General features: G+C 41.6%; 1 protein-coding gene across 1 annotated transcript in view; it reads right to left on the bottom strand.

Annotated features, from left to right (window-relative positions):
• Window positions 1-20,759, bottom strand: part of CDH5 (cadherin 5) — a 93,127-nt gene that overhangs the window by 19,896 nt on the left and 52,472 nt on the right. Inside the window, exons 2-5 of the mRNA XM_088451282.1 lie at window positions 9,632-9,841; window positions 7,209-7,497; window positions 2,073-2,192; window positions 564-731 (exon numbers count right to left, since the gene is read on the bottom strand). Coding sequence (XP_088307408.1) covers window positions 564-731; window positions 2,073-2,192; window positions 7,209-7,497; window positions 9,632-9,823 — 769 coding nt within the window. The 5' untranslated portion in view covers window positions 9,824-9,841. The remainder of the gene's footprint in view (window positions 1-563; window positions 732-2,072; window positions 2,193-7,208; window positions 7,498-9,631; window positions 9,842-20,759) is intronic.

The raw sequence follows: 20,759 nt of genomic DNA, 5'->3' as shown, positions 1-20,759 counted from the left end.
TAGTGGATCAGTGTGAATGCCTGATTTGCGCACTCCCATTGTCGCATGCGATATCTGTGCTGCACGGCCAGTCACGTAATATCTCATATGAGGCTGTACATATTAATGAAGGACGGAACAGTGATTGTTCCGTCGTTCATTGAGGGGTCTATTTACTAAGCAGTGTTAGGAGACAGAGTGAAAAGTGATAAGAAAGTGATAAGGTGCCAGCCAATCAGCTTCCAACTGTCATCTCACAGGCTGTGTTTGAAAAATGAAAGTTGGGAGCTGATTGGCTGGCACCTTATCACTGTCTTATCACTTTTCACTCTGTCTCCTAAAACTGCTTAGTAAATAGACCCCTAAATCTTTTAAGTGTGTATTGGCAATCATGCGATGTCCGAAGTGAAGGCCAATTGCCCTGAATATCGGCATGATTGCCGGTCGTTTAGGTGTGTACCCACCCTTAGTAGATCCTTGCAATTCATCATAACTTAGTGAATGCCACCCAAATGTAAAGTTTGTTCATTAATGCTAAGTTTACCCCTCTAGCATTAATGAACAAACACATATTACAAACTTACTTTCTGTGAACATGGGAAAGTTATCATTGATATCATTTAAATTGATAGTGACAGTAACTGTGCTGGAGAATCCCCCATCAAGTCCTGGGCTATCCTTGGCCTGCACAATGATTTCATAGCTTGTTTTTGTCTCTCGGTCCAGGTTGGACACTGCAGTAGAAATCGCTCCTAAAGGCAAGACAGAAGGAGGAATGAAAAAGTCATATTAAACAATATTTTAGTACATAGGAAAAAAAGATTTTATACACTGTATATATATATATATATATATATATATGTATATATATATATATATATGTATATATATATATATATGTATATATATATATATATATATATATATAAAATTATATATAGTGTATTTTTGGGGTGGATATGTATATCCGAGAACCACGTTTGCATGGCCAAAAAAGGAGTTTTGTCTCCAACCAAGTCCTTTAGTCATTAATTTCCAGAACTCACAGGCTTTGTGAATCAATCATGCTAGCACCATCGCTTATATTAAAATATAGTGAAGGAAATTACTACTAAAAAACAAGACCAGAGGTATAACTAGGAATTTTTGTGCCTTGAAACAACATTTTGAAAATGCCCCAGTTGTAAGAATTTTGTCCTGAAACCTTTTCTATACTCGTATGTAAACTACAGCTACTTTGACATCCATACACTAGAACATATAATTTGTTAAAATCTTAAAAAAGTTAAACTATGCAATTGCCCTTCTATACAGAAAAAAACATATACTGAGAATTATATCCTCATTTGTACAATCACACTACACAGACCCCAATGCGATTTTGTCATTATAAATAATATTTTTAAATTCTGCCTCCACTTAAACTTCTTTTGCATTGAGATACTGCGAATCCTCCTGATTTTTGTTCACAGCCCCACAGGACCGAGTACAAATTTTGTGAGTCTGGGGTGAGATGGGGTCAAGAAGGGGGCAATTTTATTATCTCCTGATCTAAATTTACATTATTTTCACAACTTGAACAGTATATAAAAGCAAGTAGGAGAAAGGGTGACAGTATTGAGATGGTAAAGATTAACACGCGAGATATACAGTGCTGTAATGAATGGCCATATATTTTTACCCATTCAAAACATTACATTTACTACATTTTTCCAATCCATATACGTCATGTATCACTTGATTCAGACCAAATTATCATCCACATCCGATCAGGTCATACTAGCAGAGTCGGATTTACCGCTAGGCAATGCAGGCGCTCGCTTAGGGATCAGTGGGTCCCAGGGGGCCCGGCCTCTGCCGCCGACAGGGATGTATAATTGTGCAGGGCAGAGAGCATTTTCTTTCTGCCAGGCTCCAGCAGGCTGGACAGAACGGAGCTTAGCTCCCCCGCACATCGATTTGATAGAGCACCACTCTATCTACTCTAGTGTCTCCTCCTCTATCGCACTGTGTGCACGTGACACAGGGTGACTGAGGAGCCGAGAACACAGACAGGATCACAATCTGATCACAACAATCACATATTTACTTACCAGTCTTTTCATTGATGCTGAAGATTTGTTGCCCTTGAATAATTGTGTATGTTACAGTGGCATGTCCAGCTACAGTTGGATCATCCGCATCCACTGCTGTGACCACAGTCACCAAGGTACCTGCAATCAGTCATTATATGGCGTAAGTAACTATCAGTATATTTTCTCATCCAATCAATGAAGTTGATCTATATCTATAGACATCCAAATTTTGGGGCTTACTCTGAGTTGGGAGCAAAGCAAGAAAAAAGCACATAACTTTGCACCTGTGATATGTCTGAGCGCAACTTAACATTAAAGCCTGTGGTACCGGAGGCCTAATGGTGGTGGCGCTGTGGACTGCAGAAGAGACATTTTGGCAATTGAATAAAGGATAGTTGTCGGAACATGCACCGTGTGTAAATCCGCCACCTCAGTGTACTGTAGTCAGTGTAGTCCGTGACTGCACTAGCTACACTGTGACTGGCAGTGGCTTCCTATTGGAAGTCAGTCACATACACAACAAGCAGTCTCAGGGGGAGGTGTCTCCTCCCCCTGGGACTGCCAGTCCGGGCTGCTATTAGCAGAGAGCGGCTTCCAGTAGGAAGCTGCTACTCTGCCTTTCCATCAGCCCTGACTGGCTCCTAGGGGCTGCAGACGATGCAGCCCTTTGAAGACGGTGATTTGCGCATGCGCGGCTCCTTCGCCGCTAGTGCGCATGCACCAGTCCTGGCGCCTGTCAGATTGTTTGTGCCGGGACCCGGCCAAGAGGAGCCAATGAGTGAGTGTTTTATTTATATGCACCCTACAGTTTTCGGCGGCGGCAGCCCCCCTCATCTAAGAGGGTAGGAACCACAGCTGTTCTCTATTGTGGATTACACATATATGCATGCGATAGGACAGTGACCACCTAGCACTCTGTGATTACCTATAAGTAAATGGCTGATCAATCTGGGGTATTTATGGTGTTTTACATAGTAATATAAAATGATCCTATTTACTGTCCTATCCAGATATGTGTGAGAGTTACTGTGTAGATGCAGAATATAATGCGGTTAAAGTAGTTTCAGAATCAGCCCCATGATAATTAAAGACACAGGAATTAAATTTCTCAAATAGTTTTGAGTTTATGTATCTCTCCCCATTCTTATGTTGGGTGGTGGGAGCTATTAACAGAATGGGTGTGATCAATATGAGAGTATAGTAAGTGGATTTTTTTTGCATACTGCAGGTAGTTGGTACCAACACCAGGGCCATAGCTAGGGTAGTGCAGCTGGTGCCATCACACAGGGCACCACAGGGCAGGGGGCGCTGTTTGGGCCTGTCAAATTTCTGTTTATTATCATTCTTGCTTGTAGCTTCCTCTTATTTCATCCCCAGCATCTCCTGGCCTCTCCTATCTCTTCCCTGGCCCTTCCCCATGAAGTCATGGCCCTTTTTTGGGTGCATCATGTCCCTTTGAAAAATGAGGGGGGCGCCAATGCTCTTTCTGGCACAGGGCACCAAAAAGTCTAGTTACGGCTCTGACCAATATTATTTGCTACTTTACTTTACAAAGGTAGCTGAAGGCTGCATAAGCTTAAAGCTATATAAGCATACGGTTCTGAAACCAATAGGTGGATTAGTTAGTTTGGTTATTGGTTTAGATTGACAGGTTGAGTTAAGGAGCCAGTTAGCCTATTGTAGAGTAGCAGGGGAGGTTCTGAGAAGCTGAGGTGAAGGAGGGTCAGGCTTCTCACTTCCTCTTTCTTCAGGAGTGGGCTGTTTGGTGTTGCATGTGGTGTTTTTGTTTGTCTTTATTCAGTTTTGATTTTAGCAAAGGATCAGCTTGGCATGAAATCATTGCGTCTCAGTAGTCAATAAGGGTGGAAGTGATAGCAGCGTGGCACCTTCTCTTTTCCAGGGCGAGCTGTCTCTGCCCCAAGGGGGAACCTAAGCTTCTCCATTAAGGTTGGGCCCCAGTATTGCTAAGTTAATAAAAAGGGGAGTGTAGATCTTCGCAGGAGATGGGGGTGTACAGCCTACCCCGCTTCCCCTCTATTGTTAGTGAAGTGCATCTTGCTTAGATCTGGGTTTTGCAATGCTTTCTTGGGCCACTTTTCATTGAATCTATACCAATGTAATGTAAGCTGTGACCTTATTTAATCCCCATTACCTGTATTTGGTGTCTTTATTTGTAGTTATCGGGCTATCCAATTAGTGCTGCTACCATGCACAGTGAGCCCCAAAGAGGGCACTTAACGTGAATTTCTTCTCACAGCCTCAGAAGCTGAGATGAAAAATCTGCGTTACATACACTCACTGGGGCTTATTGCACAGGGTAACCCATAGATTCTTAGCACTTAACCCCAGAGTCTATGGGGCATTAGCCGTGGCTTTACCATGCAGGGAAATTGTCAAATAATTGAACAGCTCCGGGCATTAAACCCAGAGCTTTAAGGTGGGTACACACCTGACAGATATATCTGCAGATGATGGTCGTTCATACACACTGAACAGCCATCATCTGCTTGTGCCCTCGGGTCCCGCTGGCCAGGGGGCGGGACCTGGCGGCCGGTGGGCATATCGGGGGCGTGTCACACCCTCCTCCTCGTGGCTGCTGCTGTGTGTGTACGGGGGTGGTCTGCAGACATATCTGTCCAATGCGATATGTCGGTGAACAGCGTTATATGTTGGGAACAGACCATAGACAGCTTAAAGGTTTCTCCAGACCCCTTTAGTTTATCATTTATGAACATTTTAAAATAATAAACTCTAACTATTAACCGGCTCTGAATATTTCTTGGTGAAAGTTGGTAGTCATGCAACTCATATTATACTTGCAAAAATTAGATTACAAGTTTAATATAAATAAAGCTTTAAGTGGTTGATCCCAGGCAGCAACAGCGACTTTTTTCTTAGCAAAAGGACTTAAAAAGAAGTTGATTTGTGCTTCAAGGTGGCGAGACCTGCCATAACCTATGCTATGAATGGGATTGTTTTGTAATAAACCAGTGTACTTTATACTGGGAAGCACATTTCATGGTGAAATCCTATTAGTATAATAAAACATGAAAATGTATGGTAGGGACATATGTAGCTCTATCTCCCAACTTCCCGCAAGATGGGACAAATGTCCTAATTGGCGGGACAGTAAAATAGTCACGTCAAACAAGGATTGTGCCAATAAAATAAGGATATCTGGTATGTATGGGTGTATTTGCAAATTATTAAATGCTACATTGTTCTAATTATATATGAACCGCAGAGCAGTGGCGTAACTACTGCCCCCGCAGCCCCCGCGGTTGCTTGGAGGCGCCGGGTAGCTTGGAGGCGCCGGGGGCAGTGGTTACACCACTGCAACTGTGAGCGCTGGCTTCTGAAGTGATTGGAGGCTAAGGAAGCCTCCGATCACTTCAGAGGCCAGCGTCCCCAGTAATGCATTGCGCGGGTGACGTCATGACGTCACCCGCGCATTAAGGAACCTGAGTGGCCGCGTCTGCAGCGCGGAAGTTGGGAGAGACAGCCGGATGACAGCTGCAGCCTGCACGGAGTCAGGTAAGTAGAGGGGGAACATCTACAGGGCGCACTAATTGAAGGGGCACAACTACAGGAGGCAGTGACCACTACTTGACGGGGCACAACTTCAGGGGGCAGTGGGCACTACTTGAAGGGGCACAACTACCGAGGCACTTCTTGAAGGGGCACTATTCTAAGGGGCATAACTACAAGGGGCAATACTTTAAGGGACACAGCTACAGGGGGCACTACTTGAGGGGCACAACTACAGGGACACTACTTGAAGGGGCACAGCTACAGGGGCACTACTTGAAGAGGAACAATTACAGGGGCACTACTTGAAGGGGCACAATTACAGGGGGCACTACTTGAAGGAGCAGAATTACAAGGGGCACTACTTAGAGGGGCACAACTACAGGGGCAATACTTTAAGGGGCACAACTACAGGGGCACAGCTACAGGGGGCACTGCCTATGGGCACAACTACAGGGGGCCCTGGATAATGGGTACTACTACAGGGAGTATTGCATAAGGGGCACTATTACAGGGGGCATTGCATATGGGGCACAACTACAGGGGGCACTATATAAGGGGCACTAATTTAATAGGTTATAAACTATGTTCCCAATAATCTGGTTCTACATGGACATAAAAGCTGTGCAAGCTGTCTTGAGGTGAGGTGACAGTCTGGCAGGAGCGGAGAGGAGGGTTGATGAAGTAGATCTGTCAGGGTGGGATGTAATGAGCATTATCGTGTGGCATAAAGTGTAATGGCCATTACTGTGTGCACAATGTGCTATTAGGGGCATTACTGTGTGGCATTATGTGTTATAAGGGGAATAATGTATAAGGGGCATTACTGTGTGGCATAATGTGTTATGTGGCATAATGTGAAATAGAGGCATTACGGCATGGCATAATTTGTTATAAGGGCATCACTGTGTGGCATGTGTACAGTGCATTGCTGTGTGGCACAATGTGTTGTAAGGGGTATTATGGTGTGGCATAATGTGTTATTGGGGCATTCCAGTGGGCATAATGTGTTATAAGTGGTATTACTTAGTGTGTCATAATGTGTAAGGCACATAACTGTATCATGAACATGAAACCGCACATCTTAAACGTCGTCTTTGAGTGTGTTTGTTTTTTGGGCGGGGGGCGCCTTAAACTTTTTTGGCATGGGGGAGCAAAATTTATAGTTACGCCACTGCCGCAGAGAATGTACCATACCAATAATTTTTACACCTTGTAGTGTTGGAAGCCTCTTACTTCAAATTGATGAGCCTCTTCTTCCTATAGAATCTGTTACTAAAAATATGAGTGTTACATAATAATACTATGGGGGTTTTGTATCAAGCAGAGAATAGTATGGAGAAGTGGACCAGTGGAGAAGTTGTCCATAGCAACCAATCAGCTCCTATCTTTTATTTTATAGACTGTGCTTGATAAATGCTACTTCAAAGCTGATTGGTTGCTATGGGCAACTTCTCCACTGGTCCACTTCTGCACGCTTTTCACTGCTTGATACATAGACCCCCTGTGTCAGGAAAAACACTGCTCATCAATAACTTTTTGTAACAATATCCTAAACCTCTTGCAGCCTTTTTTTTCTAAGTCGCAGAGAGAGTGAACATATTGCAAGATTTATTCTGTACATACCGTGTGGAGACATTTCTAAGACCGACACATTATATGACTCTTGTGTGAAGATCGGGGCATTGTCATTAATATCAATGAGTCTTATGACAAAGACTTCTGGGCGCTCTAATGTTTTATTGGTATTCTTGTCTACAAACAGAGCTGTGAGCTCATACTGTGTCTTCTTCTCACGGTCCAGTCTTTCAAAGCCGTAGATGTCGCCAGTGTCCTCTTTCACTCTGAATATGCTGTTAGCATACTCTCCCTGTAGTGCATATCTGCTATTTGGCTTGGCATGACTGGTCTTCAGCTGTATAAACAATATAAGTGTAGTGAATAAATATCAGTTCCATTTGGCAGCATAAAATTGCTATTATCATTATCCACATGTAGCATAACTTGTTAGCCATCACGTAGAATCAGGGTACTGTGACATCATCATCTCAATATCCACTGGAAACCTACGTTTAATTTTTTTATTTATTAGAAAAGATATATAAGCCCCTGTCCTGTAGCTTCATGCGGGATGGGTACGGGATGTCGGCGGCCAGAATCCCAATGCCTGCATCCCGACAGGGTTAGAATACCGACACTTTGTCGGTCAGTATGCTAACCCTCCCCCTCTCCTTACCCTAAACCTAACCCTCCATAGTGCCTAACTCTAACCTCCCCCCTAGTGCCTAAACCTAACCTCCCCCTTCCTGCGCCCTAAACCTAACCCTCCTCCTTTAGTGCCTAACCCTCACCATAGTGCCTAACCCTAATGCTAACCCTCCTCCTAACCCAAGTACTTACCTTCGGGATTCCGGCGGTCGGGATGCAGGCACCAGGATTCTGACAGGTGTCGGGATTCCGGCGTCGGCATTCTGACCGACGGAATGCCCTCTGTCTGTATTTTAACCGCATCCCCTTCATGCATTTAGATGCCAATATGTAATATCAAAATAATGCAAATGGTGATTGTGCAATAACTCTTCATATGTAATATGGTTACAATTGGTAGTTAGTAATTATCATGATTTCAGTACCCAATAACAAGACTAGTAGATGGTCACAGCTGTAAGTATAGCAGATAAACTAGTGTCAAAATGGAGCTTAAAAAAGTTCTAAACCATTGGCAATACCCTCATCCAAATTCATATTGCCTGACACATATAGCAGCTAGGACCTCTGAATTATCTTAAGTAAGATTGTTGTGGATCGTCTAGAACAGTGGTTCTCAAACCTGGTCCTCAGGACCCCACACAGGTCATGTTTTCCCAGTCACCCAGCAGGTGCACAGGTATAGTCATTACTCACTGACACATTTTAAAAGATCCACAGGTTGAACTAATTATTTCACTTGTGATTCTATGAGGAGACATGGAAAACATGCACTGTTTGGGATCCTGAGGACCGAGTTTGAGAACCTGTTGTCTAGAAGGACCCTTGGTGCCTGCAGACAGCCTTTAGATTCACATAGAACATAATGGAAGAAATAAATAATTTACCATTTGTGATTGTACATCAATGACTCCAGCTGTAGATTATTGTGAATGCTACATAGGGGAACTGATCATGGTGATGGGTTCTCCTGAGGTGCAGGACCCCTTTAAGGTCACATTTCTCCTGACCACTTTATTCATTGAGTCCACATGACTACAAGGTTTGGTTAGAAGGTCTTTAATGAGCAGAATTTATTGCTTAACTGTCATACAGTAGTTACTAAAGTATGGAGAATGTGGTAATAATTGCACGTAATTCTATCCGTATATCATACAGTTGGTTGGCTAAGGAACAGCCAAATGGCCATGTAAAGGACATCACTAGCCACTTTTATACCAGCCAGTTACCTTACACATGTGCCAGGAGAGGTCACCAAGCAACCTGTTTTTCATTTTTAATTAGAATTTAAAAGAATCTTTCTTGTTCTGGATGTTAATTTGGTTAAGAGGAGGAATCTGACTTCATACATTTCATGCACAATAATTCCTAGTTGGGGTTATCCACTAACACAGCAGATGTAAAGTAGCTTATAGCAAGTTGCAAACAATCATTTATTAACTTTTGTTCAATTTTCACCTGTTTGAAAACCAATTACCACTTGGTTGCTCTTGTGTATGTAAACTTTTAATATCAACCCCATTGTGTCACTTTTTAAACATTTGTAGTACGGGATGTAGTCAGCATCCCAGGGTGCGGGATGTTGACGGACAAAATGCAGACTCCGGAATCCCGACAGCACTGGGAATCGGCTCCAAAAGCCCGACCGCCGGCATCCCGAAAGTAAGTATCAGGGAGTTAGCGGGAGGGTTAGAGTTAGGGGTTAGGTATTAGGGGAAATTTTTACTGTGCCGATTACAGCTCAGGCTGCTGGAAGACACTACATGAGAATTGCAGGGAGGACATGTATAACCAGGGAGTGATCACCCCTTTACAGAATACCAGATGCAATTTTATCTTACCTTTCCTATGTAAAATGGGAGCTTTGTTTGCTCCTCATGAACAGACATCTCATTCCATACCCAGTCCCTCTTCACACGGCTGTGGTCCTTGATGTGATGTCTGCCCAGGTGTATTTTTTCTTTAGTACATAGGACCAGAGGCCCAGAAATGTATGCACTAACCAGCAGATGAAGCCACAGAAACTTCATCATTGCTGGTTCTCCAGCAGTCTGTAAATAAGAGCAAATAATTATTTATTTGGAAGACAAGCAGGAATGAAATTAAGTTACGTAGGTATAGGGCTATTCAAACTACAGAATCAGACATTTTTTAGGTTGAACTAATGATAAAGAGAATGACACTTGTCAATGTACAAGTTACCATTAACATTTCTGATTTTGTTGTCATATAGGCTGGATTCACACAGAACTTGTGTCACCTTTGATGTGACTAACTCCTAGTGAACTGAGAAGAAACATTCTCCTACAGTAACTAGAATCTAGTAACTAGTGAACTGAGAAGAAACATTCTCCTACAGTAACTAGAATCTAGTAACTAGTGAACTGAGAAGAAACATTCTCGTACAGTAACTAGAAAATTCTTATATTGTTTAAAAATCAAGCTCTGTTCAAGAGAGTCAAACAGGTTCTACCATACAGTATTCTTCTAACCTCTTCAACTGTTTTGAAGCCGCTTCAGACATGTCCAAGACAGTCCACATATGTGTAGTGTTCAAGGTTTGATTTAAAGAAAATAAATACAAAACACTTTTTTATTAATTCAAAAATGTTACGTAAGTGTGGGAAACATTGATAAACACTCATTTTAAAATGAACAGTGTAACAGAACAATGAACCTCACATGAGAACCTTGAATACAATACGAACAGTGAACCTCAAATTCAGCTAACATGATCTGCAAATTTCTAATCACAAATTCGAATTGGGGTTTATTCATCATTTCTACTGTGAACATGTTCATGGCCATGGGATTGGTGGAGTTCAAAGGGATTTCAAACCAGATAAAATATTTAGGCATCTCTATTGGCGGGGAGAAGAATCAAGCATTGGGGGTCTATTTACTAAGCAGTGTTAGTAGACAGAGTGAAAAGTGATAAGAAAGTGATAAGGTGCCAGCCAATCAGCTCCAAACTGTCATTTTTCAAACACAGCCTGTGAGATGGCAGTTGGGAGCTGATTGGCTGGTACCTTATCACTTTCTTATCACTTTTCACTCTGTCTCATAACACTGCTTAGTAAATAGACCCCTTGAAGAGAGATAAAATGGAGAAGTCTCCCAAAGCAACCAATCAGCTTCTGTCCTTTATCTAGCCCAGCCTTTGAAATGACAGTTAGATGCTGATTGGTTGCTGTGAGCAACTTCCCCTCTTTATCTCCCTCCAAAGCTTGATATATATTGACGAGGTGACTATAAATCCAGATTAAAAATGTCTGCATCCACTTTGTGTTGACTATTTAATGTCATACATTTTGGTATTGTTGGTAATCCCAGACAATACATTGACATACCTGAACACCCTCTAAAACAAATTGTCATTCAAATTTAGGAATAACAATACACTCTTGACCAAAAAACCTCCTCTACTTTTGTAACACTGTGCATATACTGTATCTAGGTTTTTTTTTTTTTAAAGGAAACCTCATATAGGGAGAGAACCAGCTCATAATAACCACTAAATGCATCATGGCACCAATAGGCTGTGAAAATAAGGGAAAATGGGGACTTTTTACCTCATGATATTGGCATAGGTTTATAATATCATAAAAAAAAATTGCCATAGAATCTAAAATATATTTTTGCTGGCTATAGCTCTTCTTTAGTGGCGGAGAAAGTGAGAGCAAACACTTTCAGAGGAATAAACTGATCAAGCTTCTGATAGGCTGCAATATATTGATCACAAAATGGTTGAAGGTCAAACTTCAGTGCTCACATTCTAAACAGATTATGGGGGAGATGTACTAATCCTTAGAGAGAGATACAGTAACAACCAATCAATTTCTAACCAGGGGTATTTTAAGAGAGGAGGAGGCCTGTGTGCAGACCCAGTGCGGGTCCCCTCCTCTCTCTAGCAGTGCTGCGGCGGCTGGTGCAGCAGTAGTGGCTTAGTGCCAGAATCTACTGCGCATGCGTGGGTCTCTGGGAAAATGTCACCTGTGCCGCTTTCCCGGGGACAGCAGCACTGCGCATGCGCGAGTCGCCGGGAAAATAGCCACTGCCATTTTCCCAGTGATTTTCGCTGCTCGGCAATTATAAAGAGTATATGGGTGCAGGGTGTGTGGTATGGGCCCCCCTGCGCTCACCCTGCACCCATTATAGATACCCCCCTGCTTCTAACTATAATTTTATGGGATATGCTTAAAAATGACAGAAGCTGATTGGTTGGTACTTTATCTCCCCGATAATCAACATGCTAATTTGCCGCAAGTGCTGGAGCAATTCATCATTGCTCCGGCGTGGAGACAGCTGATCCGAGAATCCTTTCGGAGCAGTGAATCTTTTCTTACTACAGGTCACGCATGTGCACAAGAGCCTCGATGTCTGGTGGAAGTTGCTTGACAGGGGCGGAGGGTTCTGAAAGGATCCCTCTTCGCAACCCAGGACTCCTTCCCATAGGGAGAGACGGTTGCGAGATGCGAGCAGGAGCACTCGCCATCTAAATATGGCGAATGTTCCTGCAGCGCAGCTCTAAAAATATTGTATTTTCAGAGCTTGATGAATTCTGCAGGCTATTCTGGTAATCAGGAGATATCTGTGATAGCTCCTGCTTCACCCCTTTGATGAATGGCTGAAAACTTAATTTCTGCAACTGCAGGTGAATATATTAATTTTCACCTGCTTTTGTAGAAATTAATTGATGATGAATAGAGCCCCAAGGCTTGATACATCCTCCTTATGCAATATGTCACCAGTCTTTAAAATGCCTAGGGCGAGATGTAACAAAAGTAAAATTACGGCAGTTTTTGAAGGATTACCGCATTACTATAGAATCCTCATATGTTTTTATAGGGTCTGCCATAGATAATGGAGATACCTGATGTGGTAAAACAGCACAGCAGTCCCCGTAGATAATTATGGGGGTGTGTTATGGCCGCATCTTACGTGTCAGAGGAGAAAACAAGCCGCTGACGTTCCGAGGATATCATTGCATTTATATTGAGATGTTTGATACTGTACATCTCGCCCCTAAGGAAATAATGGTGGGTATAGGTTTTAATTATGTTGTGAGTGCGCATAGAACATTGATTTATCTCTGTAATATGAGATTTCAGGGTACTTTATTTACAGAAATAATGATGAAATAATGATGACATTTTTGTTGAAAGACATTTAATTCACAGCTCCTGATGGAGGCTATTAGGTTGAATAAACCCAACTCAATCATATGAAGCCCACCCTCATAAGACTAAAAGTATTGGCTTTCAGATTATTCCATGCAAGGTTAATGGAAGGTTAAGCATACACTAATACGGAGTGGTTATTGCATTCAATGGGAGGAATTGTCAGCTGCAGACACTAAGAATTTATTAGTCTATGCGTTCATTAAATTGCTCTAGGCTGACGGTAACTAGTTAATTAATAAATGTGCCATTTTTATACGCGAAAACTGGGATTTTCCATTTCTAAAAATATATATATTGGAGCCAGGACATATATTTGTGCTTTAATGACTGCATTTTCTTGGTTCTCAGGATTTCTTCATTGTATTTGCTTTGCCTCATATTTTTACAGAATAAGGAGGCTATTTGGAGAATTTATTAAGCGTGGCAGTAATCCATATCTTTTCCTATTTGACAATATTTATGCTATGTGGTTTCTCATCATACTGCTGGTTTTTATTATTTAATTCCTGGGAAACTGGGCTAGGAAAAATGTTCCTGTAATTTCTCTGGAGCTTTAAAACACAGCATTAATATAGAGGTAAAATTACTATTATTAATATCATGGAGAGCAAAGAAACTGCTGTGTTGCTTGTGGATTTTTTTTTTTTTATGACAGTGGTTTATACACTTAAATAGCTATATAACCAGTTAAATTAATAACCTTATGACAGGAAAATATGCAGTGATCTAATGTTATTATTTCTAGCACTGATCTGAGGCTAGTGATGGTGATTGTTTTAGGTGACTCAACCATCTACTGGTCATCCCTTTTCCTAGCACCTCTTGCATGTAAAAGATAATAATGATAATAATAATAATAATAATAATAATAATAATAATAAATGATGATGAGTAATAATGATAATCTTATATATAAAATTCATTGGTCTGTCCAATTGTGATGAAACCAATGTGAGGTGGTCCAGTTCGATCCTGGACAGGTTTTAGGTGGTTTAACGTCCCAGTTGGACCTCCCGTGTACGCTGAGCAGAATTTTGACCTGGGGAGCCCATTCTTAACCATCCACTGGATGGATTTGGATGAAATCTTCACAGAGTGGTAACAATGGATCCCAGAAAACATACTAGAGGGTTGAGGTCTCGGTCGGACCTGTCGTTGGCGTACGCTGGGCAGAACTTTGACCCAGGGAGCCTGTTCTGAGCCTTCCACTGGATGGACTTGGCTGAAAACTTCACAGAGTGGTAACATTGGATCTCAGAAAACATATTAGGGTTGCTGAGTTCCTGGTCGAACCTACCGTTGGTATATGTTGGGTAGAACTTTGACCTGGGGATGCTGGGAATAACTTTTATCCAGGGAGCCTGTTCTGGGCATTCCACTGAATGGATTTGGATGAAAACTTCTCAGAGGGGTGGCAATTGGCTTGGGATGCCTAATGGAGTGGTTGGGGTCTCAGTCGGACTTAACGGCGGAGTGCACTGGTCAGAACTTTGGCCCAGGGAGCCTGTTCTGGACCTTCCACTGGATGGATTTTGATGACATCACATAATTTGGACAAAATCATCACAGAGTGGTAACATTGGATCACAGGAGAGATTTTCTTGGGGAAGCTCCTAAATCAGCTTTTGTCATCAATGAATGCACTAGGGCCCTGATTCAGAGCTGGACGCTCTTTGTGAGCGCTCGCTCTGAATCAGGGCGGACCGTTTTTTTTTTATCGGCCTCCAGGCCGCTCGCTAAGCTGTGGGTGACCACCAACAGCTTTAGCGGGCGGCCTGGCGATGGTCGCGATGATCACGACCATCGGGCTTGCGATGAGACCCTTGTGGTAGGGTCTCACCCACCGCAAGCCCCAGTGTCTAATAGAGCAGGAAGTTCACTACTGACATCACGTGTGATGTCAGTAGGGCCGCCCCCAAACGGCAGGTGTTCCTTCAGGAATGCCTCCGTTTGGCCAGCCACCCCCCTGACCTGCCTACAAAACGGGGTGAGCTGTCGATTAACATCGACAGCCGCCCTGTTTTGCTGTGAGCCCCGAGCAAGTGAAGTTCTCACTCGCTCCGGGGCTCGCGCACGCCACATGTGCGCACTGCCCGGCCATCGACCCGCTTGCGAGTGCTATGCGCTGGCGAGCTGGTCTGAATCAGGCCCTAGGTTCACAAATAGGCACTTTTGCACAAATTGGGTCTTTGTAACATTTTCTTTGCTTGTGCCCCCTAAGGGACCTATTCAGTGTTGCATACAAGTCGGACACAATTACACTTGCATTGAGTGCATGGAGCTAAATGCAAAAATTCATCCATATGTAGAGTTGCATTCATATATCCAATCTGCCACTATTCATAGGGTTGTCATACGCTTGTGGAAATAGTCATCATCATTGCGCAGTTGCACCAGGCTCAAGACCTGGTGCAAGAGACCTCTCAGAACTGAGATGGATTTCTGAGCTTGTGCAACTCCGCAATTCCAGCTGCACACCCTCAATATGCCCACTTACCACCAATTTACACTCATTCTGCTGCATGTGGAGATGCGATTCAGATGAGTATGACTGATTTGCCAGCAGGTGCCGAGCATGCACAGTGTGAAAACAATCCCAAGGTCTACCCACAACTCAGCCCCAGCCACTGAGAGAAGCTGGCATTCACAAACTTCATATGAACGCCAGTTATCATGAATGCCTTGATAGACCTTCTTAAAGACAGGAGCACTAAATCTTTACTTTGGAAGACAGGAAAGCCAGGCTACATAACTGCTGCAATGTAATGAAACAATATGGATCAGGAGACAGGAGATTTATGGTTGCAAACATATGCTGTGCAGCTTTGCCTTCTGCAGGCTTAAATCTGATTTGGCTTCTTAAAAACAAATGGTTTGTCAACTTTAGGTTTATTTAATTAATTGTCTGATTCGTGAGTCAACAGACTTGTGACATTTACAGATTGAAGGCTCCAAATTGGTTTGATCTGAAAGGGATGATATTACAGCTGCTTCATTGTAAACGTTTAATCTATAAAAAAATGTTTTATCCATAGCCACCGGCCTAAATAAACAAGCCGTACATAGTATACAGCTTCCATCTGATCAAACATAACTCCCATGCAATGAAATGAATGGCAGCAGTAGGTAGCCCCTGCATTCTGATGCAGGTATACTTTAGGAGGTATGTTATAACACATGTGATTTGTGTCTTTTAAAAACGCCACACTTTGGTTGCGATTTTACACAAACCAGAGTTTAATAAATAATATTTGCATAATAAATAATGTTTGGTTTGTATTTTGTGCTGTAAAGGCAAATGTAAAGCACTTTGGGCCTGATCCAGTAAGGATCGCTATTGCAATAATGATTACCCATGTTGTATCACTGCGATGATAAGCTAATCCACTGCGATCGCTATGCCATCGCAGCACAACATAAGGACGCCCACCTACCTTACACAGATCCGTAATACTTAGCAAGACTGAGAAACCATCGGTAACATTGAGTACCATCGCAGCCTCATGCAGGCTTGCACAAGCTCTGACCTTACTCAGGAATTGCTAACCTCATCGCACGCAGTGAAAGACCAAGCTGCATATGGCATTACAACGGACAATTTATGCACGCCCATGCAAAGGTGTTCAAACGCACTGGCACGCCTGCTTTTCACCGACCACCCCCCGTCACCACTCCCAAACAGTAGCTCTTGTCAATCACTCTGCGATGGGTCTGCGTAGTCACTGCGATCACAGTTCCGATCGCAGCAGAGTCTCCGCGCACTGCGATGCATACGCATGCACAGAACGCAACAATCGGCCGATTGCATGCGTAATCGCAGTTGTCATCGGTAATGAATCAGGCCCTTTGAGCCCTATTAGGAGAAAAGTGCTATATGAATAACATTATTATTATTATTAGAAATCTATATCTGATTGATGGCGCATATGCACCTGTTTGGTGCTGGATCGATTGCAAGTAACTGATAATGATAAAGATTGGCGCCCGTTTTTTACTGGATGAATGTATCTGAAACCCTCCCATATGCTAATTCTACAGTATTGTGGCTGCTGCTATTTGCAGTTATACATTGATATTTACAATCAGTCCGCAGCAATAGAGTAGATCGTTTTGATCTTTTAAAGGGGAAACTGTAACGATGATGCTGTGATGTCACTTGTTACAAGTGCATGTATATGCTAATCAGGAATACCCCACACAATGCTGCTTTCAGCTCAGGGGGAGATGTACTAAGATATACAGTGGAGAGTGATAAAGAACCAACCAATCAGCTCCTCACTGTCAAATGACAGGCTGTGTTTGAAAAATGACAGGAGCTGATTGGTTGGTACTTTATCACTCTCCACTTGATTTCTCTCAATGGCTTAGTACATCCCCCCCTATATATATGCAATTGGTGCCCTAAAATAATCCTTGTGACTCAATTTGACTGATTAGTTTCTGATTTTACAAGGCTTTGCCATTCCAATGTGTATGTCATTAACAGTACTAATCAAATGTACTATTTTGTAGACTATTATCTCTGTATAGTATGTCATAGTACTGTACCTGTTTTACTATATATTATGTTATCACACACAAATGCCCACACAGAGCTTATTAAGGTACATGTCCACTTCCCAGTCCTTAAAACGACCTACTGCAAAAAAAGTGACATACATGAGAGTTTGTAGACATCACTTTGAAGTTTGACCTAGAGCCACATTGTGGCCACTCCCTTCATTAATTTCAAGTGGTACAATTGTTTTATTACATGTCGCTCTGGTTACATTGTTCATGATAGTGCACTTAGAAATGTGCTATTACAACAAAATATATTTTTTCCACTTGTGTGTAAATACAGATGCATTGAGGCACCTTTTCTGCATTTATAAAGGTATATCCTGACCTACCCAGGTCCTCCAATGAGCCACTGCAAAGTTTTGCACCCTGCCACTTTGTCAAAATACCAGACTGTACCCACGAACCTTCCCGATTCTGGCATGACAATCCAGCTGTCCCACTATCAGGACATTTTGCCCAATTTGCTAGGGGCTCAGTAGGTATTCCACAGAGTGGCAATAATTTGCTAAAATGCTGACCAGGAGCTTGGTCGCGCCTAGTGGGGAAGATGCAATCAAGCCCACCATGACGCAGACATTGCCCCATCCCAATCCCAGACTCCCAAATGGTAGGAGATATAAATATAGCACTTACAAAATTGCAAAACTTAAATTATATTGTTTACACAGAGTCTCATTGGTTGCTATGGTTTACTGCACATTTGCACTTTGGGACTTTATTAGTAAAAAAAACCTCCCTTCTCTTTGTCTCTATATAGTCCTAAAGGCGCTGAGAAACTAGAGTCTGTCTCCGACAGAAATATAAAATGCTAAACTGACACATTATACTTCTCCTTTTTCCCTACAACATTTGGCAGATACAGTATGCAGTCTTTTAGACTGGGCAGTATACAAAAAATTGTTATATTGTAATAACTGTATAAAAAGAAATAACCACACTATAAAGTTTTAAATATGTTTTGTTACATAAGTGTATACACATTTTATTATATCTACTTTTATGTAGATTATTATAATTGTTATTATTGCTGAAAGTAAAGCTTTGAGAATAGTACAAGTAAAATTGGACTCCTACTGTATATTATTATTATTATTATTATTATTATTATTATTATTATTATTATTATTATTATTAATAGAGTGAGTCCTTTGTAGTATTATTTAGACCTGAAACATGAATGAAACGAGCACACAAAGAGCTACACAACATACTCTGCTTTATAAAGAGTTACCTTTCAATAGAAAGTGCACCCGATAACACCCTTTACTTATTTTGCTCTTTCCTGACATAGAACAAGCGGATAGACCTTTATTGATAAAGGTTGCTTTAATTATAAAATAAACAAAGAGTTCTGTTCTTCAATATAAAATGTGATAAAAGGTCAACAAATCATATTAAACCATCTCAATTATTTTATATCTTGTAATGAACCCAGTAAATGAATTGTAACCAAAATGAAATGTATTTGAAAAAGACAATACAATTGGTGGATGTTTTCTGCTTTGTGATGATATTAATCCCACTGTTGGGAGTAACTTTGTATGGAAGAGATGAACCCACAACTTCTTCATCCTTACTTAGCGCTGTTCTGTCGGATGTGAAGAGAGTAGGCGGAGAACCGGCAGAATTTCAGGTCTATATAATTATGCAAAGTGAATTTTTCCTGTGAGCATTAGGTAATCCAGGACATTTCCTTCAGTGTGACTGCTAATTTCAACAGCGAAGATAATTCTCTGAAGAAATTATTCTCTCCCAGCCATTATACAGTCTGTGCTTAATAAGATTCACCTTTTAATTACTGTTCTGAACCTGAAATGTTAAATATGATGCAGAGTTATCAATCAATTGAGCAGGCTGCCAAGTGCCGACAGCTTCCACGCATAGAAAGAACCTTTTAATAGTGGGCCAGTGGGGGCTTGCTTAATTTTACACCATCAGCGTTTCTTAAAGTAGTAATCCCACATTTTGTATTTGGGAGATATATATCTCAACAAGAGGAAACTAAGGGATCTATGTTTTAAGCATTGGAGAGAGATAAAGTGGACGGAGAATCAATCAATCAGCTCCTAACTGTCATTTTTTGAAACACAGCCTGTAAAGTGACAGGAGCTGATTGGCTGGTACTTTATCTCCATCCACTTTATCTCTCTCTAAGGCTTAGTACATAGGGGTCAATCCTTTTAGGTGCGAATTGCGAGTAGCGAGTTTGTTTCTTGAAACTTGCATACTAATGCGCATTCCCGAGAATTCTCCAATACAATTAAAAATGCCTATTCGCGGTACTCGCAGAGGAAGGGTGCAAATTGACTGCCAAATGAGATGTGAGAGAAGTGCATACAATAGTGGGGACTCTATAGAAAGCTGTTTGTGGACATTGGGAAGGTACTGTAGGTTTTTAAATGGTGTCAAACGGCTAATTGTGCTTTTTTTTAAAAAAATGCAAAAAAATGATAAAAAGCTAACATTTTTGTTTAATCTCAAACGAATTAAACGAAAAATGCAAAAAAAGGTAAAAAATAAGTAGGAAAAAGGTTATTTTGAGGAACTTTGAAAAAATTGTAAATAAAATTATAAAAAACAATTATTTTTCAATTAAAAAAATATTGTAATTGAATTTGGGGTGCCTAAACTAACAAAAAAGTTCATTTGGGGGTAATTTGAGACCATTTTTTTTATCCCCAAAAATGGCATGCAATTATTGGACTAATTAAGTTAATTGGAAACTTCCAATTGCCTAATTAGTCATCAGGGGGGGGGGGGGGGTGTCCAAGGGGTTCAGCACAGTGTCCTGACATTTTAACCTTAAATAAAGATTTTCCTTTCCATCTCTCACCCAGGTGTTAAAACTTCACTTTAGCAACTTTTAGATATGCTCACCCCCATTTTCAAGTACCCCAAATTTGCTGGGACTACTTATTTTCAGCCAAATAAAAACTTCTAAATACTAAATACTATTCTTCACCACCTTCCCAAATCCAGAAATTAGCAGCTATTGAGCCCGTTTAAAGACCCCAAAAACCTTCAGCAGGGCTAATCAGGGGTATCCAGAGAGATCCCCCATGTCAGAGCATCTTTTTGGGGGTGTTAGGGTGATTTCCCCAAAAATCAGCAAAGTTTTCGCTGATTTCACATCCGCCGGGTGCCATTTTTGCCGATTTCATATTGAATACGGGTATAATCGGGGGCGCACGCAATACTTTTTCACCGGCAAAAGCTCCGATGT

Source organism: Taudactylus pleione, unplaced genomic scaffold (assembly GCF_031769625.1).
Source record: "Taudactylus pleione unplaced genomic scaffold, aTauple2 ptg000545l, whole genome shotgun sequence".
NCBI lineage: Eukaryota > Metazoa > Chordata > Amphibia > Anura > Myobatrachidae > Taudactylus > Taudactylus pleione.
The sequence above is the reverse complement of the archived record's forward strand: the minus strand, read 5'-3'. Positions and strand labels throughout refer to the sequence as shown.